The sequence below is a fragment of the Spea bombifrons genome, chromosome 7 (assembly GCF_027358695.1).
Source record: "Spea bombifrons isolate aSpeBom1 chromosome 7, aSpeBom1.2.pri, whole genome shotgun sequence".
Classification (NCBI taxonomy): Eukaryota; Metazoa; Chordata; class Amphibia; order Anura; family Pelobatidae; genus Spea; species Spea bombifrons.
In genome coordinates this window covers 4,032,501-4,045,114 of record NC_071093.1, presented here as the reverse complement: position 1 = coordinate 4,045,114, position 12,614 = coordinate 4,032,501, and the positions used below count along the sequence as shown (strand labels likewise).

Genomic DNA, 12,614 nt, shown 5'->3' with positions numbered 1-12,614 from the left:
GCCCTTTATCACTCCCATCACTCCTGTGTTCCAATGGCCCTTTATCACTCCCATCACTCCTGTGTTCCAATGGCACTTTATCACTCCCATCACTCCTGGAGTGCCCTGCTGCCTACCACTGGGCTCCGAGCCCCCACAAATATACCGAAAGCATCTTTAACTCGAACGCCCACATAACGGGGCAATTGGATGTAAATAGTTTATGACTCCAGAGCAGCGAGCGGGAATCCAACGCGAGCCGACGGCTCCGGCATGTCACGTCAGCATTTGTCAGACACACAAGCATTCAGTTTGTCTGGAACATACCCCGGCTTCGGATGGAATTTTGGTGGGATTAAAGCAGATTTAGATCATCACGTTAACAATGAGGGTTAAAAAAAAGGTGATATCATCTGTTACACGTAGACCGGCTGACCGTGGGACTTATTCAGTTCTGATGAGATGAACCTTCTCATCTCTCTGACCTTACTAGGCACGATGACAGGACACACGTATTGTCTGCCGTGAGGATAAGCGCACACTCAGCGTTACAGCGAAAGCAGAAAGGGCCCCAAGACTCGCAGGCGCCACTTACTGGTAGTGAACCCACGACGGTCCCAGGGTCTTTTTGAACTGAGCAAGTCCCACTATATCGATGTAGATCAGCTCCACCACCTTGTCGCCCTGCGTAGGGCAGCCAGACCTGTTACCCACCACCTTCTTCATTATTCTGTTAAAAAAAAAAGAATAGAAAAAGATTCAGCAATAAGTACATGCGCAGCTCAAATAACAGCTTACAGGTGAGGTATTGATTACACCATTTGATCCCGATACGGCAAACCTATTCAAAAATCCTAATCGCGTAGACTGAAGAGTCCCTCTCTACCCAGCACTTATCCGCTGTGTATACAGAAAGATAATACGAACCTTCTGGTTTAACCCACTGACTGCCAGTGACTGTGGGCCCTATAAAAATGAGCCCTTGTCATTTCAGCTAGCACTCTATCCTCGACAAATAATTAACATGTCTAATTTTTTTTCCGCATATCACCCTAAAGCCAAGATTGGCTGAATCTCAGAGGGTTTAGAATGATGCAGATGTAGCGTACGTTTAATCTACTTAAACAGCTATTTAGCGACTTGGAATTCTTGATTTTTTTCCTCCATTACAATAGAATCAGAAAATACACGAAAGTCCCTTTTTTTCTTTTTTCTATCTCTGTGTGGGTTGGTTTTAAACTTGAAAGTAAATCCACTTACTCTTTGAGCTCGGCTATTGAAGCCGAAATCCTTACATCGTGGCCCAGCAAGTAAAGAGATGTGATGAGGTCGCTCCACTGCACTAATTCTCCGAGCGGGCCCCCGCTAAACGCATTTTCAGCTATCTTGAATCCGGATTCCTTCGTCAAAAGCCCCAGATGAACAAGGATCTAAATAATAAGAGATAAACGTTACTCGGTGAAAATATTCATCGCACCCTCCTCGCATAGAGACCAAATTCTTCTTGCCAAAAGGGTCCCAAAAATCCCCCAAAATAAACTTATTCATATACTGTACTTTCCTGAAAAAAGGCCAGAATATAAGACCACCCTATTGGGGGAGAACCCCCATTGTTTTCACTTTGGTTGCTCTCACACATTTCTGCACCTCTCTTTCTCCGCGAGTCTGTCTCCGATATACTTGGAGTACTTCCCCCAAAAGGGTGGGGCCACGGCACAGGTGACCCTCTTTCTCCCCATTCCTCCAATTGGCGGAGAGGGTGTGTGCGGAGGTTCCGCCCTTTTGCAGAAGTACCCGCTAGCAGAGCCGATACTGGGGAGAAGCGGACAAAGAAAGAAGGCAGAAGAACAAGAAGAGGCGAGAGAAGAAGTGGAGCTGCGAAAATGGAAACAGGGACACGGAAGAGGTCGGTGGAGAAGGTAGGAAGACTGAGAGAAAGTGTGAATGAGAGCATGGGAGGGCGTGAATGAGAGCATGGGAGGGCGTGAATGAGAGCATGGGAGGGCGTGAATGAGAGCATGGGAGGGCGTGAATGAGGGTAAGTGACAAGGCTTAGTTGGCTGTGCGGCGGAACCACGATTTTTCCGATGATATCAAGCAAAAACAGTAATTTGTAAGAATCGTGTATAAGAACGTTTACGGCGCATTATTTACCTGCCTAAAATACAGAGCAAGAGAAAATATTTACATTTTACGAAGATATTTCTAAAAACACTTTTCGGTCTCAGCATGCATCTTGCTTATTGGCTTACGTATTAATCTGCATTCGCTTTACAAAAAAACAGATGGAGTCCTTAAAAAAAGAATGACAAAAAAGAACAGAGATCCCAGAAAACACAGTATGTTCGACGCTAAAAATACTAAACCCCCTTTCAGTTCCTCAGATCCGTCCCTATTGATTTCAGGAACCGTAAAACAAAATAACTTTGTATGATCTCAATGTACAGAAGCTGCCAATCGGGGCGGAAAGAGTTCTAAAAACCACATACAGACAAGTCAAATGGAAACAAAGTATTCTGGTATCTTAAAGGTACAGGCACTCATCCCATTTAAAAAAAAAAAATATATATATATTTTTGGAAGCTACTTGTTCTTTCACCTACCACCCACCCCATAACATCAGGAAGCAGAACTTTGGCAGGTAGGTAGAGATTCATTGATAAGTGGAACAGCCTCCCAGCAGAAGTGGTAGATGGCACATCTAAGAGGAGGGGATTAAGGTTTGAATCCTTACAGCAGGAAAAACAGGCAGACTGGACGGGCCGAATGGTTCTATGTTTCTACCACAGGTTTGACCACTCTGTCTCTATGTCAGAACCCTATAAACTGACATTTGGATAATTGATTTATATAGTGCTATCATATTCTGTAGCGCTGTACAATGATTTTATGGATAGGAACATGGGATAGCCTTGGGAGGGGCTGCTGTGACATCATAGAATCACCAAACATGTGACATTACACAATGTTTGATATCATGACAATGGGAACCCAAGATAAAGTTATAATTCTAATAATCTGTTTTTGAAACCTTTCCTTTTCATTTTTAGGTGGATGGCAGGCAGAATTTTACAGCCCGTGTCCTTACAGCGCAAGGAAAAAAGACTAATGAAAGATTTTAATGCCATTTTCCAGCTAAATTACAATAAAAGATGGACAGGAAAACGTGGGGAACAATGAAAACCTTCATTTCACAGTCCAAAGAGCAGGCCCGGGCGATGTGCGGGGAACCGCGACGCTTATCTTGGTTGGAAGAATAATTCATGAGAATAAAAGAAGATTTCATGCTCCTGAAAGAATAATTACATCTGGAGGAATATATTAAACGCGCTGACCAAAAATGTACTGCCTGGAGTGTCAACAGCTACAAAAAAAAATCACATTTAGATAATAGTCATATAAAGAATAAAAAAGCGCTTTATACAGCAATACTCCCTCTCTTCCCCCCGGCTCTGTATGCAGCAATACCCCCTCTCCCCCGGTGCTATATACAGCAATACCCCCTCTCCCCCGGTGCTATATACAGCAATACCCCCTCTTCCCCCCGGCTCTGTATACAGCAATGCCCCCTCTTCTCCCCGGTGCTATATACAGCAATACCCCCTCTTCCCCCCCCGGCTCTGTATACAGCAATACCCCCTCTCCCCCCGGTGCTGTATACAGCAATACCCCCCCCAGCTCTGTATACAGCAATACCCCCTATTCCCCTCGGCTCTGTATACAGCAATACCCCCCCCCCCACTGTATAAAAGGAAGCTGCCAAGCAAAAAAGAGGACACGTTAGCCTAACATTTAAAACGCGAGTACCTGTTGACAGCCCTGAGTATAGGAGACGTAGGGAAGGGCCAGGGGCTGCGTTGGAATTAGGTTCCTAAAGCAAAGGACTGTAAGACTGTTCAGAATATTGAATTTAATCAGACAAACGTTGAAGAGCAACAAGAGACCTTCTGAAGTAAAGCGCAGGTTGGAGACGTCTGTCTTCTAGGTTATACGGTAGGACAGGTTTGGGCTCGACAGCCAAACTGAAACCTTTTTTATTTGAAATGTAATTTGGGTGATAAGCGAGTCATATCCTTTCGAGTCGAATCCGTGCCTGGCGGCGGAGGTGAGGCTGGATAAAGGAGTTCAGAAGCCAGAGCTACATGTGGAGAAGAGCCGCGTTCCACCTGGAGTTGGGTGGCTCCTCTGCTTACGATAGAGGTTGTGTTGAAATTGTAATTAATCACAAGCGAATGGATCATAAAATGTTTTAAGGACCAAAGCACTGGCTGATTCCATGTTGGAATCTACATGAATAGGATGCCCCATTTATTGAGTGTGTATGGGGGTTCTAACACTTCTACGCCGCTGTTATTTGGGTTCAATAACTGAACCCAGCAGGCAAGCAAAAAGCTTACTAAACACCATACATCTCATAAACACAATGTATCAGACAAAGCAATACCAGGAAACAAATTATATATATATGCAACTCAGAACCAATACTTCCTTGAAGAGCGACCTTCTGAACAGCACAGCTGGCAACATTCTGCTGTAACTACTGAAAGTAAATCACTGCGGCGGATAAAGGAGACAATTAGTCGGCGACTAATTCAGAGGTAGTTTGGGGAACTCTCAGTGGTTTAGGCTGCAATGGCCTGTTCAGTTCATGTTTAGAAGTACTTTACTCTGGACTATGATACAAGACCATGCATGATGACCCCTGGGCAAGTCTGCGGTACCCCCCCACCTAAATAAAACATTGGACAGCTATGGGAATTTAAAGCCTAGCGTCCTATATAATGTGAACTTGTTTAAATTTGAGGGGGATTTGCCTTCTAGTCCACTTTGTTGCAAAGCCGTCAAAACCTTGAGCTCATCACCTCTCAGTCCATTTTGATGTTGCCGGTGCAAATCAACCTCCGGGAATGGGGCAGAATAAACAAGGAGGGGGCAATCAGAGAGGTTTTATGTAGCCGATAACCCCTAGCACTTTGCAGTCGGTCCTGTGAGAACCGCTGATCCCAGGTGACTTTGCCAAATTAAAAGTTCTTTGATTACACACGGTGACAGCCTGTTCCCAACACGGTTATGCGACGTGCTGCCAAATTAAACAACGCCTTTAGAAATTATGCCTTTTCCCTGCCAAACGACAAAGCAACGAGCTGTACAGAGCTCATACACGGCTACGGCAAAAGCTACAACACCTGCAAGCAAAAAGGTATAATTTGTATCAGCTCACATCCAATCAGCTCCTCCCACCAAGTTTGGGCAAGTTCATAAAAACCCACCAAGCCCCCAACCTTTTTTTTTTTTTTTTTTATTGTCCTCCACTATTTCCCCCTTCCCCAACTGTCTACAGTAATTTGCCTAAATCCATTTGATTCTACGGTCGAGTATTTCTTGTTTTTCTTGTCGTCCTCGATGTCCTTCCACTAACCCCGATGCCTCTGGATAAGGCGGATACGCAAGAGAAAAAAAAAACCCAGAAAAATCACCTTTTTTCGTTTCCTCTTTTCAAGATTTTGCTTTTCCGCTAGCGACTTGACTGCTTCGATCCAAGTGTCGTCCATCCTCTTTATTCTCAGGGTCATCCACCGGAATTCTTCATGCCTTAACATTACTTGGTAAAGGTGGTTGAAATCGGTACGGATTTCAGCCTGAAACAGAAATTCATGATGAAATTATCTTTTTCCCCCCAAACGATGTGAGGTTAGCTGAAGACATGAGCTATCCAAACACTTGGCAAAAAGCTGAAGGTCAGAAGTAGACTTGAGATCTAAGTTATGGTGGACCTTCCATAGTAGGCCCTATTCAGTAGATTGTTGAAACTATACGTGGAATTGTTTCTAAGAACCCGAAAGGATTCAGTCTATGAGATTAGGGGATCATATACAATGGAAAGGACTTCAACTTTAGTCAGAAACATGCAGGAGGAACCTAATTGGACCAATTTGTCAATAAACGTGAAGCAATCACCTTGGAAACCAACGGAATGCTTGGATATTTTTCAGAACTCTGTGGTCTTATGCGTCTGTATAAAATTTACCTGATCTTCCCCTCCTTTTTTAACTGGTGGCCAGCTTTGTTATTCTAGAACATGCCATGGAACTTCCCCTTTTAGTGTGGTAACATTTTAAATGTATCTAGTTGGAGATGAGAGGACTCTTTAGGTCCCATTGGGAGTGATACAGTATTTTCAGCTCGCCGGTGAAAAAACCAAAGAAAATAAACCGATTGAATATCACAAAAGACGATCCTTAATATTCACCTAAAACCCAAAGGAAAGCCGATCCAGGCTGGTCTTTAACAACTAAACGGGACGCAACACTCAGAAGCACGTAGTTTCAAAGTGCAGAGTATTTTCAACCATTGCCAATTGGAACCCAGGATAGAACGATTTAACCCCGTCAGATGAAGAGCATATTCCGGTGTTTCCATACCATGTGCTACTACATCTACACGCCTGACCTGCTTATTAAGACATTTAGACTTAAAGGCTGCACGAAAAGGACCTAAAGAACAAAACACGGGGCAGCTTACCATAGTCTTTTTGTCCGCTTCTTCGTTTGTATTTACAGCTCTCCACGGCAGTCGAGGACACCAGTTTTCAACCTGAAACAAATCAGAAAGGATATTTAACTAGGGCCGACAGCTATAGGGTTGCAGTTTCACGTTAATGATGTCATCATGCATCTAAGCCAATCAGCTGAGAGCAAATGCCAACCGGAAGAATTTCTGATGCATTTCTGGGCATTTTTATCTTTGACGTAACACTTGGGCTGTATTTATTCTAATATTCTTTGTCTTCTGCGCGGTGTGCCTAAAGGGTTAAACTAGCCCGGAGCGCAATTTAGTTTTTCTTAACAAAACAGGTCATGTGAATGACATCGGAATTATCCACCGGGTATCTTAGTGAGCGCCTGAACCGGGGATAAATCTCTACATAAAACCTGATATTTACATTGTGTTTTGTCAACAATTTGCATTGAGTCAGAAAGACAACAGAAGCTGGCAAAGCCACAACACTGAAAACCTGAATCTCTGGCTTCAGTTCTTCGAAAGACATAATTATATTACCACTCAAAAGTTTGGGGTCACTTAGAAATGTCATTGTTTTTGAAAGAAAAGCACATTTTGTCCATTAAAAAAACATGAAAAGGATGAGAAATGCAGCGCAGACGGGGTTAATGATGTAAATGACTATTGTAGCTGGAAACGGCTGATTTTTAATGGAATCTCTTCATAGGCAGACAGAGGCCCTTTATCACTCCCATCACTCCTGTGTTCCAATGGCCCTTTATCACTCCTGTGCTCCAATGGCCCTTTATCACTCCCATCACTCCTGTGTTCCAATGGCCTTTTATCACTCCCATCACTCCTGTGTTCCAATGGCCCTTTATCACTCCCATCACTTCTGTGTTCCAATGGCTCTTTATCACTCCCATCACTCCTGTGTTCCAATGGCCCTTTATCACTCCCATCACTCCTGTGTTCCAATGGCTCTTTATCACTCCCATCACTCCTGTGTTCCAATGGCCCTTTATCACTCCCATCACTCCTGTGTTCCAATGGCTCTTTATCACTCCCATCACTCCTGTGTTCCAATGGCCCTTTATCACTCCCATCACTCCTGTGTTCCAATCGCCCTTTATCACTCCCATCACTCCTGTGTTCCAATGGCACGTTGTGTTCGCTGATCCACGTTTCATTTAAAAAAGCTAAATTATCGTCAGAAAACCCTTTTGCCATTATGTTACAGCCAGAAACATCCTCGTTTTCCATAAAAAGGGACCCCAAACTTTTGGACGGTAATGTAAACAAAAACAAGCATACATGTATTGAATCAGCTAAAGACACATGCGCATACCCTCAAGGGCTTCTCGGTTTGAAGGTTTTTTATGAAGACATTTATAGAGGTGAAGTCACGCGGCTGAGTCAACTGAAACGCGACGTATTTGGCAGGAAATTAAAACAGAAGAAAAGGAGATCTGCGTAAATCGAACAGGATAATCCCGAAACAATAAATTGGTCTCGGTGATTGAGGATCACATCTGCATCATGTATTATATACATATACGCGACTAGATGGGGGCCGAAAGGGGCCGATCTGCCGGCAGGTTCTGTGTTTCCATTGAGATGGAGGTGGGAGAAAGGTTAACCAACGCTGAGGTTGATAAGCAATAAACTTTTAGTGGGGGATGATGTGAGTGATCTGCTGCAGCTTGCTTCTTGCCAGCAGATCTGATCTCGACGTCCCACGCGTTGCTCATTTTGTTTTGTGGACGTCCGCCGTGTCCCCGATAAGGGCCGGTGATACAAGCCCCCGCGTTTAATCCCCGGTCTCCCGTTTGCTTCTTTTCACCGCGTGCGTCAAGGCTTTCTCGGAAACAGCAGGGCATGCAATCTGCTTGTTCCTTTGCTTGTTTTGCACAGTTCGAGTCGCGCAGACACGCAGTACTTTGTTATTTTCAGATGGCAACAGAAATAGCTTCCCCGAGGGATCAGCAAAGCTTAATGGTTCTAGTAAATGGCCTCCGTTTCATGCGGATATTTCTTATTCTCATTCCGTTTGCGCCGCAACAACTGTTGTCGCCAGTGGAGTTTTAGTTTCTCTTATAGAGAAACCTAAAAACCTCATCAAAAGAAGAGAAAAACCCAAACGGGTGTAAATTCTAATATCGAAATCAACGAGGGAGGTGGGGGAGCACAAACTTCCAAGGTCTCCAGCTAAGGCCAAAAAATATTATATTATTAAGTGCGGCAGCGTCCAAGGAATGCCCAAATTCCATTGCATAGAATCCAGATTAGCAGAAGATATCAGCCACGCTGGATGCAAATGGCTCAAGGTGCCAAAATAGTATAAATAGCTTCAATTAGTCTTTAAACCATAAATAAATCGAAGACGCAGATACTACAGCCAACGCGTTTCGCAGCTTCATTCGCCGGAGGCTGCATGTGAATGAGCATGTCACTGTGAAACGTGTTAAGTGCTGGGTTCAATGCTCCGCTTCAATGATTTTATATCATTTGTATCCATACCGGCTGACGTCTTCTATGTTAATTTGGGTAAGTACACGCAGAATTTGGGTAAGTACTCGCATAATTTGGGTAAGTACACGCATAATTTGGGTAAGTACTCGCATCTAGTGTTCTTAATAGAGGACAGCAAAGTGTAAATTGTTTGAAAAACAGCTATGAAGCAGCTGTTGCAATCGGAGGGGCGCCGCGAAACGGAACATTTCCTTAAGAAAGTTAAGAAAAAAAGTGAAACAGAAAATAAGGGACAAGAAGAACTCCGCCAACCCGCGGACCGGAAAGCAGAAGCAGGGTCTGAGAAACAGCCGTTGCCACCGAAGACAAGAGGAGAAAAGAAGAATCATGAGGTTTTTTTTTTGTTTTTTTTTTATTTAAGAGCTTGAATTTCTCCTGGCGTGAATGGAACTGGAAAGGATCCAGAATCGGAGAATGGTTGGCCCTCCTCCCACACAGAAGAGAACATGAGAGGTAAACACATCCACCGCGTCTATAATTCCAGCTGTTCCTGCCGTGTCTGTTCATTGTTCCAACAAATAACTGGGAGCCAATCTAAACTTTTTTCTTCTTCTTATATATTTTGAAAAATAAAATTCCAGATTTTTCATACCGAATCTCGTCCGCCATTCGAGAGAAACAGGTCTACCCATGTTGGGTCATACTCTTCACGATCTGATGTCATTTCCATGGTTTTGACTGTTCTTCCACTTATTTGCTCTGGCTCTAGAACAGAAACTATTTTTTAAGAGCTGGGATTGGGATTTTGGAGTTGAGGACGTTGTGTTTTCCATCCACTATTCCAGAAGAGTCACGCGCTATAAAAACACTACGTGTGACGATCCTCTTCAAAGTTACATATCATTTACTGTGCATGATTCCTGAAAGCACTCTGAATGATACTATTTGGAAGTGAGACTATGTATCAAAACAGATATTACTCCAAGTCAAATAATATCGAATGTGTGAGGTCTTTTGGGCAACTTCCACCAGGTTCTCGCTTATCCAAAAGCCATGACTTCATACCGTACTCTTATACTGATTATATTATTATTATTATTATTATTATTATATATTTGCTGAAAGGGGCACAATTATTCCTCCTAAGTTGCTGATTGGTTAATGCAGTCTTTGTAAGGGAAGAAGAGGAGAAGGACAGGAAGCCTCAGCTGCTTTATGTCACAAATCCCAGCTTCCCAGAAGAGGCGAAAGAGAGAGAGAGAGAGCGAGAGGCGAAAGAGAGAGAGAGAGAGCGAGAGAGAGAGCGAGAGGCGAAAGAGAGAGAGAGAGAGCGAGAGAGAGAGCGAGAGGCGAAAGAGAGAGAGAGAGAGCGAGAGGCGAAAGAGAGAGAGAGAGAGAGAGAGAGAGCGAGAGGCGAAAGAGAGAGAGAGAGCGAGAGGCGAAAGAGAGAGAGAGAGAGGCGAAAGAGAGAGAGAGAGAGAGAGGCGAAAGAGAGAGAGAGAGAGAGAGAGCGAGAGGCGAAAGAGAGAGAGCGAGAGGCGAAAGAGAGAGAGAGAGAGCGAGAGGCGAAAGAGAGAGAGCGAGAGGCGAAAGAGAGAGAGAGAGAGAGAGCGAGAGGCGAAAGAGAGAGGCAAGAGAGAGAGGCGAGAGAGAGAGGCAAGAGAGAGAGGCAAGAGAGAGAGGCAAGAGAGAGAGGCGAGAGAGAGAGAGAGAGAGAGAGGCGAAAGAGAGAGAGAGAGGCGAAGGAGAGAGAGAGGCGAAAGAGAGAGAGAGAGAGAGAGAGGCGAAAGAGAGAGAGAGAGAGAGAGAGAGAGAGAGAGAGAGAGAGCGAGAGGCGCAAGAGAGAGAGCGAGAGAGGCGAAAGAGAGAGAGAGCGCGAGAGAGAGAGAGAGAGGCGAAAGAGAGAGATCTGAATACAGTACCAAACATACCGGTCCAAGAGAAGATGGTGTCTTTAGAAGGTTCCTGACATTGTGAATTCATCTCTTTTGTCAGAGTTATTAGAGATGAATTTCATGCTCGAATCGCAAACAACCCTGCCGGCCGCGCATTAACGGAAGGAATAAGGCTCTCCGTGCAGACTCAAGGTTAACACTGAATTGTTTCAAATGCTTTAAACAGAGATCGTTTTGAAGAAGCGAGACACTTCACAGAGATGTTACTTGGCTGGCATTTTAAACGCCGAACGTCTGTTCAGAGAATATTGAAGGCTTTGGTCGATTTAAATAACCTCGGCTTTTAATTTGGAAGAATTTGATCTAAATTCCTAAATAAGAACATTGAGTACTAATCAGCCAAAGAAACTATTTGGGATAGGGCTCCTGAAGATACTCGACGCAACGTCTACTCACACATTTACAAATGGCTGCCGTTCAACTGAGCACAACCTGAAATATATTCCTCCAATCAATGGAATGGAAGAAAGAAACCAAAAAACACATTTTCAGCAACATCGCAGTTAATAATATTACTCACTAACTAGTAATTTCATGCTAAGGAATCCCAGGTTTGTCAGGAAGGGGCTTTAAAACGCAGAATCACAGCCATAACGCACCAAAACTCATACTAACCTCACTGAGGTAAATAAAAAAGGAGCAGGTGGATCCATCGACCCCGTAGTTCGAGTAGCAGACGTCAGACCGCCACATATCCTTCATCCACTGGCAGAAAGGACAGAAAAGTCGGCCATTAATGTCACGAAGCGTTAGAGAGGACACCATCGCTGAAATATAACATAATCGCCCCAAGGAAAATGTAAAAAAATATAATTGTACACTTTACCTTTACTTTGCCCTCGCAGTGAGGGTAGCCATCCATGGGAGGCAATTCACACTGTTCTTGGGCCCCGTTAAGAAGATCTGGAGAAATTAATTCAGATAAAAGGTTTATTCATTCATTCAATAAATAAGAACTATCGAGATTGTGAGAGCCCATCAAACCTTGTGCAAGCATTATGAACTTGGTTGGGCATCAGAGAATTGCGAGCTGCAACCCCCCTCCCCTGACTGGTCATACATAGGTTATCGCAGAAGTGGAACTGCCTCCCGGCAGAAGTGGTAGAGGCTAATACAGTGAGGGTATTGAACATGCATGGGATAGACATACGGCTCCTGAATCTAAGACGAGACCAACGACTGATTAAGGTTTGAGTCTTTACAGCAGGAGAAACGGGCGACTAGACGGGGGCCGAATGGGGCCGATCTGCTGGATATTATGAGTTTCCGGGGGGGGGGGTTGTACGTACCAAGCAAAGTTTCTTAGAGTAATCAGAATACGTATTTTAGCGCAAATTGGGCAAAAAAATCAATTAAAGATAATATCGTCGGCAGATAAAAGCCTTATTTTCACCGAGCCGCGTAGCAATCACATCCATTGATCTCGGCGCGGTCATCGTGAGAGTGATTACCCGTCTATCTATTATTAAGTACACCGCAATATACGGCCGATCATTTATCTCGTTCCGCGCGAGGAGAGAGAGAGAGATTTTGCCAAAACTACAGCCACAGGAATGCAAACACACCATGCGCAGCACCCCGGCTCTCCGGAATGAATCCTTTCTTTATTTGCAAAGGGATTGACAGACAGAAAGCGTCGCGGTTTCCTTTCGTCTTCAGGTCCTGGAGAGCGTTTATAGGCAACAAAATGACACTTACAGGTGTTAA

At 44.1% G+C, this 12,614-nt stretch overlaps 1 protein-coding gene across 1 annotated transcript in view; it reads right to left on the bottom strand.

The window, feature by feature from the left end:
* The window catches only part of MGAT5 (alpha-1,6-mannosylglycoprotein 6-beta-N-acetylglucosaminyltransferase), a 41,248-nt gene that overhangs the window by 9,439 nt on the left and 19,195 nt on the right, over positions 1-12,614 (bottom strand). Inside the window, exons 4-9 of the mRNA XM_053471266.1 lie at positions 11,734-11,810; positions 11,523-11,612; positions 6,502-6,573; positions 5,457-5,618; positions 1,240-1,409; positions 575-709 (exon numbers count right to left, since the gene is read on the bottom strand). Of these exons, the coding sequence (XP_053327241.1) occupies positions 575-709; positions 1,240-1,409; positions 5,457-5,618; positions 6,502-6,573; positions 11,523-11,612; positions 11,734-11,810 (706 nt within the window). The remainder of the gene's footprint in view (positions 1-574; positions 710-1,239; positions 1,410-5,456; positions 5,619-6,501; positions 6,574-11,522; positions 11,613-11,733; positions 11,811-12,614) is intronic.